Source organism: Stenella coeruleoalba (genome assembly GCF_951394435.1).
Source record: "Stenella coeruleoalba genome assembly, chromosome: 14".
Taxonomy (NCBI): Eukaryota; Metazoa; Chordata; class Mammalia; order Artiodactyla; family Delphinidae; genus Stenella; species Stenella coeruleoalba.
Window position 1 is genome coordinate 73,011,077 of NC_137160.1, and position 21,119 is coordinate 73,032,195.

Below are 21,119 nucleotides of genomic sequence, written 5' to 3' on the forward strand. Positions count from 1 at the left end.
GAGGCTCTGTTTAACAGCTTAAGTTTGCTGTCAGCTATGCAGTGTGGGTAACCATTACTAGACCACAGTCATAGAAGCCTGGGATCTGCTAAACTTAGGTCCAGGATGTCATTTTATAAAGCTGGAATGCATGTATCTTCCATGTTTGAGCAAATATATGGGGCCTCACAACCTCATTTAGCCAGATTTCTGTTTTGTGTAATAGTGACCCATGGTAATATATTCCATATGTACAAGAAGTTAGGTAGGTACATAGAAGATATTTTTAAATACCCAAATCAAACATCTGGACATGAAGACAACAATGTCTGAGATCAAAAATACATAGGGTTAGATTAAGAGCAGTTAGACATTACAGAAGAAAAGATTAATGAACTTGAAGGCACAGCAATAAAAACTATCCAAAGAGAATTAGAGAAGAAAAAATAATTTTTTTAATGAAAAGTGTCATTGAGCTATCATTGGAAATCAAAGAGCAATCTCCAGTGGCCTAATATGGTAATTGGGATCCTTGAAAGGAAGAGAAGAAAGAGGGGGACTGAAAAATGCTTGAAGAATGAATGGCCAAAATTTTTCCAAACTTGAAGAAAACTATAACCCACAGATTCAGTAAACCCATAGCACAGGAACCGTGAAGAAAACTACACCAAGGCACATCATAATCAAATTGCTCAAAACCAGTGATTAAAAAAATCCAAAAAGCAGCTGAGGGGGTGAGGGGATGGGAGGTGGGAGGGAATCCGATTTCTCACTGAAAACAATATAAGTGAGAAGACAGTGGAACAACAGCTTTAAAGTACAGAAAGAAAAACTGTCAACATAGAATTCTATGGCAAATGTATCTTCCAAAAGAAAAGAAAAAATAAAGATGTTTTAAGACACACAAAACCTGAAAGAATTCTTCACCAACCAACTTGCACCACAAGAAGTGTTAAAGGAAGTACTTCAAGCAGATTAAAAGTGGTACCAGTTGGAAGTCTGGGTCTACACAAAGGAATGAAGATCACCAGAAATGACGCCTACATGGGAGCTCCCTGGCAGTCCAGAGGTTAGGGCTTGCTCAGTGCTTTCACTGCTCTGGCCTGGGTTCAGTCCCTGGCCAGGGAACTAAGATCCTGCAAGCCGTGCAGGACATAGCCAAAAAAAAAAAGAAAAGAAAGAAATGTTGACTACAGTGATAAATATAAAAGGGTTTTTTCCCCCTTATTATTTAAAACTCCTTAAAAGATAATTGTATGAACAAAAATAATAATATAGTATGGCATTCATAGCATAACATGTAAAAATAAAATGCATGGTAATAATAGTACAAAGGTTGAGGGGGAATAAATGTACACTGTTATCAGGTTTTAATATTATATATGCAGTACTGCCATATAACTTGAAGGTAGGCTGTGCTGATTAAAGATGTATACTATAAACTGTACAACAGCCACTAAAACAAAAGAGCAGAGACAGCTAATAAGACAACAGAGGAAATAATACAGAATCATAAAAAATACTGTGTTAATCCAAAAGAGGGCAGGTAAAGGGGAGCAACAACAGAAGAGATAGGACAAACATGATAGTCTCAGACCTGATCGTAACAATAGTCACATTAAATGAAACTGGTCTAAAAACTCCAGTTAGAAGACAGCAGTCGTCAGATTGAATTAAAAAGCAAGATCCAATTACATGATGCTTACAAAAAACACACTATAGATATAAAGCCAGAAAAAATTTAAAGTAAAAGGTTGGGAGAAGATACACCTTATACTCATCAAAAGAAAGCTGGAGTGGCTATATTGATTCAGACAAAGCAACTTTCAGAGCAAGGAATATTACCACAGACAAAAAAACCATATTTCATAATGATAAAGGGGTCAGTTAAGCAGTAAGACATAATAATCCTTAATGTTTGTGCATCTAATAGGAGATTTTCAAAATACATGAAGCAAAAACTGATGTAAGTTCAAGGAAAAAGTAAAACAAATCCACAAATGTAGCTGAAGATTTTAGTACCTCTCAGTAATCGATAGAACAAAGTATGCAGAAAATCAGTAAGGATATAGTGGCTTAAACAATATTCTCAACCAGCTTGACCTGATTGACATTTATAGAACACTCCATTCAACAGTGGAAGACACATTCTTCTCAAGTGCATGTGGAACATTTACCAAGATAGAATGTATTTTGGGACATAAAAAAAAATTCTCAGTAAATGGATTCAAGGCATACAAAGTATGATCTCTGATCTCTTTTAGTCAGCTGGGGCTGCCATAACAAAATACCACAGATTGGGTGGCTTAAACAACAGAAATTTGTTTTCTCAAGTTCTGGAGGCTGGAAACCCAAGGTCAGGGTGCCAGCATGGGTGGGTTCTGTTGAGCACTCTCTTCCTGGCTTGCAGATGACCTGCTTCTTACTGTGTGCTCACATACATGGTCTTTCTTCAGTGTGTGCATGCTCCAGGAGAGAGAAGGAGAGAGTGCGAGAGTGCACACGCAAACTCTCTGCTTTCTCTTCTTAGGATACTAATCCCATCGTGAGGGCCCCTCCCTCAGGACCTCAGCCAAATTACCTCCCAAAGGCCCCATCACCAGATAACATCCATCACATTGAGGGTTAGGGCTTCAACAAATGAACTTTGTGGGGGACACAAACATTTAATTCCTAACAAATCACGATTGAATTGAGCAGAAAGAGCTTTGGAAAATTCCCGGATGTTTGGAAACAAAAGTAACACACTTCCATGTATCAAATAAGAAATCAAGAAGGAAATTAGAAAATACTTTGAATTAAAACAAAGTGAAAACACAACACACCAAATTTATGGAATGCTGCAAAAGCAATACTTAGGGAACTGTAGCTCCAAATGCCTGGATTAGAATAGAGCAAAAAGTATCAATGATCTAAGCTTTTACCTTTCTTAATAAACTAGAAAAAAGGAGCAGATGAAACCCAATTCAATAGACAAAAGGAAAGAATAAAGATCAAAACCAAAGTAAATCAAATAGATTTCCTCTACTGGAGAAAAATCAGTGAAACTAAAAGCTGATTTTTTTAAAGAATCAATAAAATTGGTAACCCACTAGCCAGACTAATCTGGGGAAAAAAAGAGAAAACACAAACCTAATATCAGGGGTAAGAGAGGTGATATTACTAGAGCCTACAGATATTAAAAGGATAATAAGGGACTACTATAAACAACTTTATGCCAATAAATTTGACAACTTAGGTGAAATGGACAGATTTTTATGAATGGTACAATCTACCAAAGCTCACTCAAGAAGAAATAGGTAGGGCTACCCTTGTGGCACAGTGGTTGAGAATCCGCCTGCCAATTCAGGGGACACGGGTTCGAGCCCTGGTCGGGAAAGATCCCACATGCCACGGAGCAACTAAGCCCGTGCGCCACAACTACTGAAGCCCATGCTCCTAGAGCCCGTGCTCCACAACAAGAGAAGCCACTGCAATGAGAAGCCCACACACTGCAACGAAGAGTAGCCCCCGCTGGCTGCAACTAGAGAAAAGCCCGCGCACAGCAATGAAGACCTAACACAGCCAAAAATTAATTAATTAATTTTTAAAAAAAGAAGAAATAGGTAACCCAAATAGCCCTATACTTATTAAAGAAATTGAAAATTGCCAGACTGTTTTCTGAAGTGGCTGCACCAGTTTACATTTCCCACCAGCAACGTGTAATGGTCTCAGTTTTACAGCCTTCCTAACACTTGGTTATTATCTGACTTTTTGGTTACAGCCATCCTAGTGGGTACGAAGTGATACGTCACTGTGGTTTTGATTTGTATTTCCCCGATGACTAGTGTTGTTAAGAACTTTTCACTGAGCTCTGCCCACCAAAGCAACAGCCAGCTCTACCCATCACCAGTCCCTCCCATCAGGAAACTTGCACAAGCCTCTTAGATAGCCTCATCCACCAGAGGGCAGACAGCACAAGCAAGAAGAACTACAATCCTGCAGCCTATGGAACAAAAACCACATTCACAGAAAGACAAGATGAAAAGGCAGAGGGCTATGTACCAGATGAAGGAACAAGATAAAACCCCAGAAAAACAACTGAATGAAGTGGAGATAGGCAACCTTCCAGAAAAAAAATATTCAGAATAATGATGGTGAAGATGATCCAGGACCTTGGAAAAAGAATGGAGGCAAAGATCAAGAAGATGCAAGAAATGTTTAACAAAGATCTAGAAGAATTAAAGAACATACAGAGGTGAAGAGTACAATAACTGAAATGAAAAATACACTAGAAGAAATCAATAACAGAATCACTGAGGCAGAAGAACAGGTAAGTGACCTGGAAGACAGAATGGTGGAATTCACTGCTGTGGAACAGAATAAAGAAAAAAGAATGAAAAGAAATGAAGGCAGCCTAAGAGACCTCTGGGACAACATTAAACACAACAACATTCGCATTACAGGGGTCCCAGAAAGAGAAGAGAGAAAGGACCCGAGAAAATATTTCAAGAGATTATAGTCGAAAACTTCCCTAACATGGGAAAGGAAATAGCCACCCAAGTCCAGGAAGTGCAGAGAGTCCTATACAGGATAAACCCAAGGAGAAACACGCTGAGACACATAGTAATCAATTTGGCAAAAATTAAAGACAAATTATTGAAAGCAGCAAGGGAAAAATGACAAATAACATACAAGGGAACTCACATAAGGTTAACAGAGTTTCTCAGCAGAAACTCTACAAGCCAGAAGGGAGTGGCATGATAAAGTGATGAAAGGGAAGAACCTACAACGAAGATTACTCTACCCGGCAAGGATCTCATTCAGATTCGATGGAGAAATCAAAAGCTTTGCAGACAAGCAAATGCTTAGAGAATTCAGCACCACCAAACCAGCTCTACAACAAATGCTAAAGGAACTTCTCTAAGTGGGAAACAAAAGAGAAGAAAAGGACCTACAAAAACAAACCCAAAACAATTCAGAAAATGGTCATAGGAACATACATATCGATAATTACCTTAAACGTGAATGGATTAAATGCTCCAACCAAAAGACACAGGCTTGCTGAATGAATACAAAAACATGACCCATATATATGCTGTCTACAAGAGACCCACTTCAGACCTAGGGACACATTTAGACAGAAAGTGAGGGGATGGAAAAAGATATTCCATGCAAATGCAAATCAAAAGAAAGCTGGAGTAGCAATACTCATATCAGATAAAAGAGACTTTAAAATAAAGAATGTTACAAGAGACAAAGAAGGAACACTACATAATGATCAAGGGATCAATCCAAGAAGATATAACAATTATATATGCACCCAACATAGGAGCACCTCAATACATAAGGCAACTGCTAACAGCTATAAAATAGGAAATTGATAGTAACACAATAGTGGGGGACCTTAACACCTCACTTACACCAATGGACAGATCATGCAAAACGAAAATTAACAAGGAAACACAAGCTTTAAATGACACAAAGTAGACCAGATAGATTTAATTGATATTTATAGGACGTTCCATCCAAAAACAGCAGATTACACTTTCTTCTCAAGTGTGCATGGAACATTCTCCAGGATAGATCACATCTTGGGTCACAAATCAAGCCTCAGTAAATTTAAGAAAATTGAAATCATATCAAGCATCTTTTCTGACCACAGTGCTATGAGATTAGAAATCAATTACAAGGGGAAAAAAAACACAAACACATGGAGGCTAAACAATACGTTACTAAATAACCAAGAGATCTCAAAGAGGAAATAAAAAAATACCTAGAGACAAATGACAATGAAAACACGACGATCCAAAACCTGTGGGATGCAGCAAAAGCAGTTCTAAGAGGGAAGTTTATAGCTACACAAGCCTACCTCAAGAAGCAAGAAAAATCTCGAATAAACAATCTAACCTTACACATAAAGGAACTAGAGAAAGAAGAACAAACAAAACCCAAAGTTAGCAGAAGGAAAGAGATCACAGCAGAAATAAATGAAATAGAAACAAAGAAAACAATAGCAAAGATCAATAAAACTAAAAGCTGGTTCTTTGAGAAGATAAACAAAATTGATAAACCATTAGCCAGACTCATTAAGAAAAAGAGGAAGGGCTTCCCTGGTGGCTCAGTGGTTGAGAGTCCGCCTGCCGATGCAGGGGACACGGGTTCGTGCCCTGGTCCGGGAAGATCCCACATGCCACGGAACGGCTAGGCTCATGAGCCATGGCCGCTGAGCCTGCGCGTCCGGAGCCTGTGCTCCGCAAAGGGAGAGGCCACAACAGTAAGAGCCCTGTGTACCGCAAAAAAAAAAAAAAAAAAGAGGGAGAGGACTCAAATCAATAAAATTAGAAATGAAAAAGGAAAAGTTACAACAGACACCGCAGAAATACAAAGCATCCTAAGAGACTACTACAAGCAACTCTGTGCCAATAAAATGGACAACCTGGAAGAAGTGGACAAATTCTTAGAAAGGTATAACCCTCCAAGACTGAACCAGGAAGAAATAGAAAATATGAACAGACCAGTCACAAGTAATGAAATTGAAACTGTGATTAAAAATCTTCCAACAAACAAAAGTCCAGGACCGGATGACTTCACAGGTGAATTAACATTTAGAGAAGAGCTAACACCCATCCTTCTCAAGCTCTTCCAAAAAATTGCAGAGGAAGGAACACTCCCAAACTCATTCTGTGAGGCCACCATCACCCTGACACCAAAACCAGACAAAGATACTACAAAAAAAGAAAATTACAGACCAATATCACTGATGAATATTGATGCAAAAATCCTCAACAAAATACTAGCAAACAGAATCCAACAACACCTTAAAAGGATCATACACCATGATCAAGTGGGATTTATCCCAGGGATGCAAGGATTCTTCAGTATATGCAAATCAATCAGTGTGATACACCATATTAACAAATTGAAGAATGAAAACCATATGATCATCTCAATAGATGCAGAAAAACCTTTTGACAAAATTCAACACACATTTATGATAAAAACTCTCCAGAAAGTGGGCATAGAGGGAACCTACCTCAACATAATAAAGTCCATATATGACAAACCCACAGCAAACATCATTCTCAGTGGTAAAAAACTGAAAGCAGTTCCTCTAAGATCAGGAACAAGACAAGGATGTCCACTCTCGCCACTGTTGTTCAACATAGTTTTGAAAGTCCTAGCCATGGCAATCGGAGAAGAAAAAGAGAAGGAATACAATTTGGAGAAGAAGAAGTAAAACTGTCACTGTTTGCAGATGACATGATACTATATATAGAGAATCCTAAAGATGCCATCAGAAAACTACTAGAGCTAATCAATGAATTTGGTGAAGTTGCAGATACAAAATTAATGCACAGAAATCTCTTGCATTCCTATACACTAATGATGAAATATCTGAAAGAAATTAAGGAAACACTCCCATTTACCACTGCAACAAAAAGAAAAAAATACCTAGGAATAAACCTACCTAGGGAGACAAAAGACCTGTATGCAGAAAATTATAAGACACTGATGAAAGAAATTAAAGATGATACCAGCAGATGTAGAGATATACCATGTTCTTGGATTGGAAGAATCAATGTTGTGAAAATGACTAGACTACCCCAAGCAATCTACAGATTCAGTGCAATCCCTATCAAATTGCCAATGGCATTTTTTACAGAACTAGAACAAAAAATCTTAAAATTTGTATGGAGACACAAAAGACCCCGAATAGCCAAAGCAGTCTTGAGGGAAAAAAACAGAGCTGGAGGAATCAGACTCCCTGACTTCCGACTATACTACAAAGGTACAGTAATCAAGACAATATGGTACTGGCACAAAAACAGAAATGTAGATCAATGGAACAGGATAGAAAGCCCAGAGATAAACCCACGCACCTATGATCAACTAATCTATGACGAAGGAGGAAAGGATATACAATGGAGAAAAGACAGTCTCTTCAGTAAGTGGTGCTGGGAAGAATGGACAGCTACATGTAAAAGAATGAAATTAGAACACTCCCTAACACCATACACAAAAATAAACTCAAAATGGATTAGAAACCTAAATGTAAGACCGGACACTATAAAACTCTTGAGGAAAACATAGGAAGAACACTCTTGAACATAAATCACAGCAAGATGTTTTCTGATCCACCTCGTAGAGTAATGGAAATAAAAACAAAAATAAACAAATAGGACCTAATGAAACTTAAAAGCTTTTGCAAAGCAAAGGAAACTACAAACAAGACAAAAAGATAACCCTCAGGGGCTTCCCTGGTGGCGCAGTGGTTGAGAGTCCGCCTGCCGATACAGGGGACGTGCTTTCATGCCCTGGTCTGGGAAGATCCCACATGCCGCGGAGCGGCTGGGCCCATGAGCCATGGCCGCTGAGCCTGCACGTCCGGAGCCTGTGCTCCGCAACAGGAGAGGCCACAACAGTGAGAGGCCCGTGTACCGCAAAAAAAAAAAAAAAAAAGACAACCCTCAGAATGGGAAAAAATACTTGCAAATGAATCGACGGATAAAGGATTAATCTCCAAAATATATAAACAGCTCATGCAGCTCAATATTAAAAAAACAAACAACCCAATCCAAAAATGGGCAGAAGACCTAAATAGACATTTCTCCAAAGAGAGGACATACAGCTGGCCAAGAAGCACATGAAAAACTGCTCAACATCACTAATTATTAGAGAAATGTAAATCAAAACTAAAATGAGGTATCACCTCACACCAGTTAGAATGGGCATCATCAGAAAATTTACAAACAACAAATGCTGGAGAGGGTGTGGAGGAGAAAAGGGAACCCTCTTGCACTGTTGGTGGGAATGTAAATTGATACAGCCACTATGGAGAACAGTACGGAGGTTGCTTAAAAAACTAAAAATAGAATTACCATATGACCCAGCAATCCCGCTAGTGGGCACATACCCAGAGAAAACCATAATTCAAAGAGACACATGCACCCCTATGTTCATTGCTGCGCTATTTACAATAGCCAGGTCATGGAAGCAACCTAAATGCCCATCGACAGACGAATGGATAAAGAAGTTGTGGTACAATATACAGTCGAATATTACTCAGCCATAAAAAGGAACGAAATTGGGTCATTTGTAGAGACGTGGATGAATCTAGAGACTGTCATACAGAGTGAAGTAAGTCAGAAAGAGGAAAACAAATATCGTATATTAACATATATATGTGGAACCTAGAAAAATGGTACAGATGAATTGGTTTGCAGGGCAGAAATAGAGACGCAGATGTAGAGGACAAACGTATGGACACCAAGGGGGGAAAGCAGCAGGGGGTGGGTGTGGTGGTATGCTGAATTGGGAGATTGGGATTGACATGTATACACTGATGTGTATAAAATGGATGACTAATGAGAACCTGCTGTATAAAAAAGTAAGTAAAATAAAATACAAAAAAAGCAAGATGCAGAAAATGTGAATAGTATGACCCTGTTTTTGTAAAACAACAATAAAAATATTTCATGTACATGTATATATGTGTAAAAAACAAAAAAAAGAACTTTTCATGTGCTCATTGGCTATTTGTTTATCTTCTTTGGAGAAATATTTATTCAGAGTCTGCCCACTTTTTAATTGGGTTGTCTTTTTTTTATTGAATTGGAGGAGTTCTTTCTGTATTCTAAATGTAAGGCCCTTATCAGATACATAATAGCACGTATTTTCTCCCATCCTTTGGGGTTGTGTTTTCATTTTTTTGAAAGTGTTCTTTGCAGCACACAAGGTTTTAATTTTGATGAAGTCCAGTTTATCAAATTTTCACTTGTGTGTTTGGTGTCATATGTAAGAATCCACTGCCAAATCCAAGGTCACAAATATTTTGTCTAAAGTTTTATAGTTTTAGCTCTCCAATTATTTAAATTTAAATTAATTAAAATGAAATAAAATGTAGAATTCAGTTCCTCAGTTGTGCTCCCACATTTCAAGTGTTCACGTGGCTAATATCTACCAAATAAGTCAGTGCAGGTACAGAACATTTCCACCATCACAGGAAGTTCTTTTGGACACACAAACACTTTAAAGGAACGCAGTAGTAGAAAGTGAGCTAAGGACTTGAACAGTTAGTTCACAGAAAGAGAAATGGGCAAGCTCAGGTACATAAAATTGTTTAATAGTTAAAGAATTCTAAATTAGGACAGAGACAGCATTTTTAGTCCCCCAGATTGTCTGTGTCTACTTCCTTCAGGTCTTGACTCAGAAATCACACCAGTGCGGCCTTCCCTTGCCTACCCTGTTTAAAATTTCAGATCTACCCTCTCCATTTCCTGCCTTTTCTCCTTAGCTCTTACCATTAGCTTACCCTATATTTAACTTATTTTTCTTGTTTATTGTCAGTTTCCCCCCTCTTCGAATGTAAAATACATGAGAGCCTATTTTACTCACTATTGTCTCTCCATTACCTTGGATATTCCCAGATATGGCAAAAACTCAAATCCGTGTTGTTGAATGAGAGCTGGCAATGTGTAGAGAAACAAGTGCTCTTATACACTGTTCTCAGAGAGTGAATTGGTCCACCCTTTTTGGAAGCAATTGTGTGGTATGTAAAAGTCTCAAAATTGTGCTTGCCTTTTGACCCAATATTTCTCCTTCTAGGTATTTAGCATAAGGAAGTAATTAAAGCTGTACACAGAGATACGGCTGGAATATTCAGCCACAATGGAATGCTTTTACCTGCAGTCAAGAAAACTCTTGAACTGACACTGTAAGGAATGTAGATTGTTTTTTTAAATGTGGCATCAAGAAGTGTTTTGCAGAGCTGTTCAAAACAGATCTTCCTTTCTTTCCTAATGCTTTAGCATTTAAAAGTATGTCTCATTACTGACTTTTCTGGTCTGCTGCTTAAGTAAAACTAAAACTTACTTATACAATTTTTTCCCACAGGTCCCTTAATATGGACTTTGAAAATCAAGATAAGGAGAAAGACAGTAACAGTTCTTCTGGGTCTTTCAATGGCAACAGCACCAATAATAGTAAGGCATTTTATGACAATTAGCTTTTCACATGTAGTTGTCTTAATTTGATTCTTTCTATAACCCCAGTAGATAATTTACTGGGTTCAAGGATTATGTTTGGTATAATAATAAAATTAAATCTGTATGGTATAATTTGTTAAAGTCTTATGTTCTGAACCTGAATTACAGATTTCTTGTGTACTGCTTTTAATTCATGCCTAAAAGCTTGCTGCCAAGATTCTTTTTTTTTTTTTTTGCGGTACGCGGGCCTCTCACTGTTGTGGCCTCTCCCACTGCGGAGCGCAGGCTCAGCGGCCATGGCTCACAGGTCCAAGCCGCTCCGCGGCATGTGGGATCCTCCCGGAACGGGGCACGAACCCGTGTCCCCTGCATCGGCAGGCAGACTCTCAACCACTGTGTCACCAGGGAAGCCCTATTTTCTTTTTTTAAATAAATTGATTTATTTTACTTTATTTATTGTTTTTGGCTGCGTTGGGTCTTCGTTGCTGTGTGCGGGCTTTCTCTCGTTGTGGCGAGCAGGGGCTACTCTTTGTTGTGGTGCGCGGGCTTCTCATTGCAGTGGCTTCTCTTGTTGCAGAGCGTGGGCTCTAGGCACACAGGCTTCAGTAGTTGTGGCTCACGGGCTCTAGAGCACAGGCTCAGTAGTTGTGGCACACGGGCTTAGGTGCTCCGTGGCATGTGGGATCTTCCCGGGCCAGGGCTTGAACCCGTGTCCCCTGCATTGGCAGGCAGATTCCCAACCACTGCGCCACCAGGGAAGCCCTCTTTATTTTCTTAAAGACGAACAGGATAGATGGGTATCTGCCTGCTTATAACTTCATTTAAATCCTTTGGTGAGGTTGATAATTTTGTAGGTGTTGATCATAAATTCATTTAGTGATTCTTAAAGATAGCTACTTGAAGTACTTGTAAAACTATTGTATCTTTTCTGATACTTAAGATTTTAAAGAATGTTTGCTTTGAAAAAACAGAAGTGTGCTATATGGCAAGTATTCAGCAGCATTATTCATCATAGCCAAAAAGTAGAAGCAACTGAAAGATCAATAAACTAGTTAATGGATAAACAAAAGATGGTATGTCCATACAATGGAATACTATTCAGCATTAAAAAAAGTTAATTACTGAAATATGCTCCAACATAGATGAACCTCAGAACACTGTTAAGGGCTTCCCTGGTGGCGCAGTGGTTAAGAATCCGCCTGCCAACGCAGGGGACACAGGTTCGAGCCCTGGTCCGGGAAGATCCCATGTGCCGCGGAGCAACTAAGTCTGCAAGCAACAAGTACTGAAGCCTGTGTGCCTAGAGCCCGTGCTCTGAGATGAGAAGCCACCACGATGAGAAGACCGCGCACCGCAACTAGAGAAAGCCCACACGCAGCAGCAAACACCCAGTGCAACCAAAAATAAAATAAATTAATTTTTTAAAAAATTGTTAAGTAGGGCTTCGCTGGTGGCGCAGTGGTTAAGAATCCGCCTGCCAATGCACGGGCCATGGGTTCGAGCCCTGGTCCGGGAAGACCCCACATGCTGCAGAGCAACTAAGCCCGTGTGCCACAACTACTGAGCCTGCGGTCTAAAGTCTGTGAGCCACAACTACTGAGCCCACGTGCCACAACTAATGAAGCCCGCGCGCCTAGAGCCCGTGCTCCACAACAAGAGAAGCCACCGCAATGAGAGACCTGTGCAGTGCAAGGAAGAGTAGCCCCTGCTCGCCGCAACTAGAAAAAAGAAAGCCCGCGTGCAGCAACAAAGACCCAACGCAGCCAAAAATAACTAACTAAATAAATTAAGTAAAAAAAAATTAAGTAAAAATAGTCAGATAGAAAAACTACATATTGTATGAGTCCATTTATATGAAATTTCCAAAAAGGCAACTATATAGAGACAGAAAACAGATTCATGGTTGCTTGGGGCAAGGGATGGGAAGGAGAATTAACAGTAAACTGGCATGAGGAATCTTCTTGAGGTGATGAAGATGTTCTAAAACTAGATTATAGTGATGGTTTCACACTTGGTAAACTTACAAAAAAAAAAGTATTGAATTACACACTTAAACTGGGTAAATTTTATGGTATGTAAATTGTACTAGAAAATTGGTAATGCTTATTATAGAAAGAGAACTGAATTTAGAAGTAAGGAGACTTGATTTGATAATACTAAGAGATTGATATTGGGTACCTACCATGCGCTTGGCATTTATTAGGTACTTTGAAAGATGCGAAAGTACAAGAGCTGGTACTCAAGCTGTCACGCAGGCAGTGTGGCCAAAATACTTCCCAAGGTGTTAATAAAGTGCTAAGACAGAGCAAATACCACTTTCCACACTATACCTAGAGCAGGTACTTTTTCTTATGGACCCTTACCATAGCCTCAGAATCTACTATCAATAGATCAGAGTAAGCACCAGAGGGAAGTCATTTTGACATCCATGTACAAAGAGAAAAAAGAGAAAGGCAAGCCAAAGTGAGCAACAGTGGGTCAACTTAGTAAGGGACTCTCCTGGAGAAAGTGAATTTGACATGAAACAGTGAACTTGGATTGCTGGAGAAGTTCCTCCAGGTGGGAAGAGCATATAATACAGGCACAGAGGAGGAGAATAAGCGTGACTTGTAGGACAAATCAAGGTCACTGCCTAATAGGGAGGAAAGACTGGAGATCTAACATAAAGTTAATAGAATATTGATGGAGGATCTTAGAAACTAAATTGAAAAGAGATCACTTAATATCTGTTTCATTTTCTACCCCATCAACTAAATTATACTTGCCCAATTTTCACTGAGTTAAATGTGTTTCATTGTCCCCAGCAATGTAAAGTGGGCATGACAAATACAGTAAGTAGAATCATTTAAATATAATGAGCCTTTTCTTAAACTTATGACACACACACACAAAAACTGATGACACAGATCCTTATATTAAGTAAAATACCATACCAGTAACTTCACAGGAACCAGGTAAAACCCAGTGTCAGTATCCAATTTTAGGGTTAAATTATTACATAGCAGCTTACCTTCTATCAATAGTTTAAACCAAATCACTACATACACTTGAAACTCCTTTAAATTCCTGTTATATAGCATATATACAAATGATGTACTTAAACCAGATTACAAATCTGTTGTGCATTGCATCACATAAACCTAAAAGAAATCAGTAGTATGTATCTAAGTACCATTTTATCCTCAAATAAATGGTTAAGTCAGTCCGTGCAGTGGAAGGAATTTACCTGGTAACATCAGTTTTGTATTTCTCATTGTTAATCAGCATCTAAAGAGTAGTTGGTGGTTGTTTAATGGTAATTTCCTTGAATCTACCTCTTGTGTTGTGCTAAAATTATCCTCAACAAAAGTTATTTCTTCAGTGCCTAATCTGGGCCATGGATACCAAAAAGGATAAGCACAGACCAGGACAGAATGCAGTCCACTTCCACATAATCAGGAAAAACATAATGAAAGAAACGGCCATTGCAGAGAAGGCCAGTACTTGATTATGGAACATGGTATCATTCCAGTTTGAAGGGGTGGCATGGAAAACGGGATGCAGTCATCAAAAATCAAAGAAATAATAATAGCCAGAAAAATGAACAGAAACATGAGATGGCGTAGGTGCTGAGGAGATTGAAATGCTTAACAATGAAGATTAACAAGAAGAATTGGGGGGAGTTCTAAGAAAAGGAGGGTATGACTTTAGTGTTAAGATTTTGCCAAGTGTTACAAACTAATTAATGAAGAAGAAAGTAGATAGATGTTTTTTAAAAGTTGCAGTTGCCTACTCCCAAAATACGAATCAAGGAATTTGTGAAAAAGACATGAAACTTAATGAACTACAGCTATGTATAACAGCGTGGATGTTTCTAACAATGTTGAGTGAAAGAAGCCAGACACAAAAAAATACATACTACATAATTCAGTGTATATAGTAAGTTCAGGAAACAGGCAAAATAAATATTAGTATTTTAGGATGCATGCTTGGTAGAAAACAAAGCAAATAAAAAGTACCGTAAAAGCCAGGATATAATAGTAGTTCCCTTTGGGGGAAAGAGAAAGAGCAGTGATTGGGAGGGACACAAGAAAGACTTTTGGCCTTGGCAAGTTCTCTTTCTTGGGTGGTATTAGCCATGTGATGATTCAGTGAACTCTACATCTTTGTTTCATGTACTTTTCTGTATGTGTGTATGTTTTACAGTAAAGACGGTTAGAAAGTGGAGGGGAGGGAGTTCCTTCCAGGTCCTCTCTGATTTTCCCTAACCTTGTTCTAACTCCCATCTTATCCCTGAATCTGCCCCAGGAAACCTATATAGAAATTTTCCCCTTCTGGCACACCACTCCTTCATCTAATTAGCATTAAGAGGGTTTAAACAACAACAACAAAAACAACCCCCCCCCACCTCCAATTATCTGATACCTTGAAGTTCTTTACTAGGCTTCCCCTATAATTTATTTGAACTGTGAAGACTGATGGAGATGTACAGTTGAATTCTCTTCATTAATAGAGAAACACATCTTAATAGAGAAACACATCTTAATCTCCCCACCTAGACTGCAAACCCCATAAGCTCTGGAAATGAGTTTTAAAAAAAACATCCTTGCTTCTCTCATGGAGGTGCAAAATCAGTAACTTTCATAAACAGTTATCAGTACTACATTGGTGTATTGCTCTGCAACCTGTTCACTAAATACAAAAAATAATGTCTCTGTACATAATTTTTAATTCCCTCATCATGCCTATTTCTTACGTTGATTTTCCCTTTAAAGGTAAAGCCACTGCAGTTGAGTAAGTCTGCCCAATTATGGCTGCTCTCTTTTGCTTTTGCTCTGTTCTGTTTTGTCACTGGAGTTTGGCTAAAATTTCTAATTAATTAGCTCTTTCCCCTTCAGGACCATTATTTCCAGACCTTTAGGAAGTGCAGTATTAAAGTTGTGTACATTATTTTTGGTAACATATTGTAAGCAACTAAAGGAGCTTCACTTGCCCTGTGACATTGCTGTTTGATAGACTCTCTTGGGCAGTCCTTCTGTAAAACTAATGGAAATAATGTCTAATACTTACTGGTTTAAAATCTGTGCTTTCAAAAAACAAAAATCTGTGCAGTCTATCTAATATTCTAGAAAGGTTCTTTGTATTCTGTTTCGCATTTTAATTGCAGACTGAACTCGTAAAATTTAGATTGATTATAAACAAATACTTCTCATATGCCTGCCTTAGTAAACAGTCTTTGTTCTAGCCATTTGATTTTTTTCTTCTCATATTTTAAACCAGTATAATTAATCTGTAGACTATATGATGCTTTGTTTTACAGAAGGAGGGGGGTGTGGGTGTGTATTTTCAGATTTATAGATCTTTTTAAAAAGATTTGTTTCTTATATAACAAATAATCATTTATTTGAGAAAACATTATTTTCTGTTGTGAAAGGCATCTGAAATCTAGCTCCCTCAAGTAGTTCTTTGAACTATTGTAGAGCACTCAAAAAAAAACCTAGGTGAAATTTAGTTAGAGATTTCATAGAGTTTTGCCTTACAAATGCCCATAAGATACTTTAAGATATGCGCCCCCCCCCCCCCCCAAAAAAAAAAAAAACCTATCCATGGGCCAAGATGAATGGGTTTGACTGCAGTTCAGGTCAGACTCTTCACCAGATCATTTCTGTTTGTCTTGACACATGGCTCACTCTTCTGAAGTTGAATTGCCCTATTCCTTAGTGAATTATTTGACTCATCTACCTAGCCAATAAGAAGCAATTTTGTTTTGTAGAAATATTTAATATTCATTTCACAAAAATCCCTAAATAGCTTTCTTGAGGACAGGTAAATTTGAATACTGATGAGCAGTTTTTGTTTTTAATTTATTTATTAATTTTTGGCTGCATTGGGTCTTCGTTGATGTGCGCAGGCTTTCTCTAGCTGGCGAGCAGGGACTATTCTTCGTTTCAGTGCGCGGGCCTCTCATTGTGGTGGCTTCTCTTGTTGGGAAGCATGGGCCCTAAGCGTGCAGGCTTCAGCAGTTGTGGCACGTGGGCTCAGTAGCTGTGGCTCACAGGCTCTAGGGTGCAGGCTCAGTAGTTGTGGTGCACGATCTTAGTTGCTCCGCGGCATGTGGGATCTTCCCGGACCAGAGCTCGAACCTGTGTCCCCTGCACTGGCAGGTGGATTCTTAACCACTGTGCCACCAGGGAAGCCCCCAAAATAAAATCTTGTGGGGAGTTTTTCCTGGACCTACTAACCCTTGAGATTTCAGTTTAGTTGGCTCTGGGGTTGGGCCCGGGCACTGTGATTTTTTTAAAGCCGTCCAGGTGATTCTAATGAGCAGCCAAGACTTGAGAACCACTGTGCTAAATCCTGCTCTATCCCAAGAGCTTCTGGTTCCCCCATTTATCTCCTATTTACTCTTTAAAATGTTCCCACAAAGAAATGTTTTTGATTTACTGTTTCCAGATATATCTTGTTCTCCCCCCCTCCCCCACCAAAGTCAGTCCTCAACTATTAGCAACAATGGGAAAGAATGAACATGAGTACATTAAATCCACAGATGATGAGAAATTATTTTAGTCAGGGGGTTTAAACCACCTCTCTTACCAAACCTATATATACAGGACCACAGATGTACTCAAATTGACTAAAATGAATTTTTACTGCCTCTTAATGTTCTTGTTTGCTGTTTGTTTGTTTTGGCACCCTGTCATCCAGATGGTAGCACCAGGAGGTAGTAAGTCAATTCAACAAGTATTTCTTGGGCACCTACTATAATAAAGGCACTATGAGGACAGCAAGGAGCTCACAGTCTTCACTGGGAAGGAGAGAATCCAAGGGCCTAGATAATCTATATTTTATATACTAATCCCTAGAACTGTCTGCATTTTATGAGTTAATGTATCTGAAGTACATGGGTACAGTGTCTATTAGGTAAGTCGTTGATATGTCCCTTTTTCTCTTTCAGGTATCCAAACTATTGACTCTACCCAGGCCCTGTTCCTTCCAATTGGAGCATCTGTCTCTCTCCTAGTAATGTTCTTCTTCTTTGACTCAGTTCAAGTAGTTTTTACAATATGTACAGCAGGTAAATGAGTTCCTCTATCTGATCTTAACATTAAGCTGAAAGGAAATTTTTAAAACTTTTTTAAAATCATCATTCAAAAATTAAGATTTATACACTGCACTGTGCAAGTTTTTCTTCATAAGTCTGGCTTTTTCTCCCCCAACTCCTCCTTGAACCACTTGATACCTGTATCATCAGTTCAGTCCTGCAAGATACTTGATACCTGTATCATCCATTCAGACCTGCCAACCCAATCTGAATGAAAGGCCAGGGGTTGAAAACTCATGAGCTTTGTGGCACCAGAGCAGAATTGCTTTGGCTGTGGCTCCTTGTCTGCTAGGTTACCAGAAAGTCCAGTTGGCAGAGTAGTCGTTGGCAACCCCTACCCATGTTTCTGCCGATAGAAACACTCATAGCTGATCACAGCAATTCGACTGTCAGCTATCTGACCGTTTTCAAGCTGAGCGACGATGGACATGTGTGAAACATCAAAATGCTAGACTTGTTAGATCATACCCTGGCCCGCTGTTTATCATTTCTTGTTGAGATAGGTGAGAAAGAGAAAACCTACCAATGCTACCCCTACTTCAAATCAGGTAATCTTTTTTTAAGAGGTTGTCTGTGTGGTGCTAAAGAAAGATACTTTTCTTCTCTAGTTAATTAATACTATTGTATGCACTTGTCGAGAAAAGTATTCTGGGCAATGATTGTTTCCATAAGTCATGCCATTTTTCTTATGCTTAGTAAAATAATAAACAACAAAAAAATAACCATACGTTTTCTTTCTCTAGTTCTTGCAACGATAGCTTTTGCTTTTCTTCTTCTCCCGATGTGCCAGTATTTAACAAGACCCTGTTCACCTCAGAACAAGTAAGGACTTGGGATTTTCCTCTAAATTGTAAACTTGTATATGTATGTTTTTGTCTCATACTTGATAGCAGTATTAGGGGTCTAAATTTTTGGTATTGACTGAAGCACACAAATGCCAGAAGACTGGAAAGTGAAATGTTTGATTTTTTTAAAACTGTAAGATAGTACTTCTTTTTGCACCTTTTCGTAGCAGAGGAAATATAAACAAATCTTAGGAAGTCAGAGTCACTGTAATATGCTTCCTTGCTTTGATTATATTGAAAGATGAGTTTTCTTTTGAAGCAACGTTTTCATTCCTTTACTAGTTAATGGAATATGAAAATAGTGCTTGACTCAAACATTCTTTGCCTTTCGTCTTTGATGACCTAGAATATATACCAGCCACTGGGGTTTAATCCCAGTGTTCACACTTTAACTCCTAAAGCCGTTGCTCCATGGAAACAAAATGCTGTGCTAATGGAGAATGCTGTATGCACTTAGGAAATCAGTCACTTGGGGCAGCTGATTTTCCCAGGAATTAGTGATAACCATAGATGTACCATCTTAATTTTATTCATCTTTGCTTAATGAATTGAATTGTTGACTTTCTTCATTTTGTTTTCCTCATAAGAATTAGAATTTCCCCTACATTTAGATTTTCTAAAGATATTATCACTTTAAACTTCTCAATACCCATCCCATGTTGATAACTTGGGATAAAAAGTACATTATCTAATGGATGCAGAAGTATAATTCCTTTGAACTTTCTGTAGTTTTTTCCAGAGAGATTTGGGTATTTTGGATTTCTGGGTATCTAGGTATTGCCTACTATTTTAATCTGGCCATCACAAATTCTGATAATGAAGAACCAAAGGAGAGTTTGATTATTGAATATAATTTATTGTCCATTAGTCCAATACATGTTGTGTATTTTCCAGGATTTCCTTTGGTTGTTGTGGGCGTTTCACTGCTGCTGAATTACTATCATTCTCTCTGTCTGTCATGCTCGTCCTCATCTGGGTTCTCACTGGCCATTGGCTTCTCATGGATGGTAAGTAACTACTATGTGACAAGTTGAAATTTTAATATCATTTATGGTTAAATTTGTCCTCTCTTCCTCTACTTTCTGTGTTTTAGTAGTGGTACTTCTGATTACCATGAAAATTAGGTGTCCACAGATGGCGTTATGTATCAGATTTTTCATTATTTTTACCTACATTCTTAAGATCTTTTTTAATAACAGCTTTTTGGGGATGTAATTCACATACCATACAATTTACCTATTTAAAGTGTACAATTCGGGGGACTTCCCTGGTGGTGCAGTGGTTAAGAATCCGCCTGCCAATGCAGGGGACTCCTGTTCGAGCCCTGGTCCAGGAAGATCCCACATGTCATGGAGCAGCGAAGCCCGCGAGCCACAGCTACTGAAGCCCGTGTGCCTAGAGGCCGTGCTCTGCAACAAAGAGAAGCCACCGTAGTGAGAAGCCTGCACACCGCAACGAAGAGTAGCTCCCACTCACTGCAACTTGAGAAAGCCTGCATGCAGCAATGAAGACCCAGTGCAGCCAAAATTAATTAATTAATTAATTAACTTATTTTAAAAAATGAAGTGTACGATTCGGTGGTTTTTAGCATATTTGCAGAGTTGTGCAACCTACACTACAATCAGTTTGGGGTTTTTTTTGTTTTTTTAATTTTTTTTTTATTTTTGGCTGCATTGGGTCTTCGTTGCTGAGCAGGGGCTGGTCTTCGTTGCTGAGTGGGGGCTTCTCTTCATTGCAGTGCGCAGGCTTCTCATTGCGGTGGCTTCCCTTGTTGCAGAACACAGGCTCTAGGCACGTGGGCTTCAGTAGTTGTGGCACGTGGGCTCAGTAGTTGTGGCTCATGGGCTCTAGAGCACAGGCTAAGTAGTTGTGGCACACGGGCTTAGTTGCTCCGCGGCATGTGGGATCTTCCTGGACCAGGGCTCAAACCCGTGTCCCGTGCATTGGCAGGTGGCTTCTTAACCACTGTGCCCCCAGGGAAGTCCCCGGTTTGTTTTGTTGTTTGTTTTTTAAATGTATTTCGGTTGCGCTCGGTCTTAGTTGCGGCTCACTGGCGCCTCAGTTGTGGCATGTGAACTCTTAGTTGCGGCATGCATGTGGGATATAGTTGAACCTGGGCCCCCTACATTGGGAACACGGAGTCTTATCCTCTGCGCCACCAGAGAGGTCCCCTACAATCAGTTTTAGAGCATCCTCACATCCACCCTCCAAAACCCACAGCCAGTAGCAGTCACTTCCCCATTCCCT

The 21,119-nt window shown here is 39.1% G+C and overlaps 1 protein-coding gene across 1 annotated transcript in view; it reads left to right on the forward strand.

The window, feature by feature from the left end:
* SPPL3 (signal peptide peptidase like 3) overlaps positions 1-21,119 on the forward strand; it is a 119,733-nt gene that overhangs the window by 89,425 nt on the left and 9,189 nt on the right. Inside the window, exons 3-6 of the mRNA XM_079943391.1 lie at positions 10,855-10,943; positions 17,881-18,000; positions 18,771-18,849; positions 19,767-19,879. Coding sequence (XP_079799517.1) covers positions 10,855-10,943; positions 17,881-18,000; positions 18,771-18,849; positions 19,767-19,879 — 401 coding nt within the window. The remainder of the gene's footprint in view (positions 1-10,854; positions 10,944-17,880; positions 18,001-18,770; positions 18,850-19,766; positions 19,880-21,119) is intronic.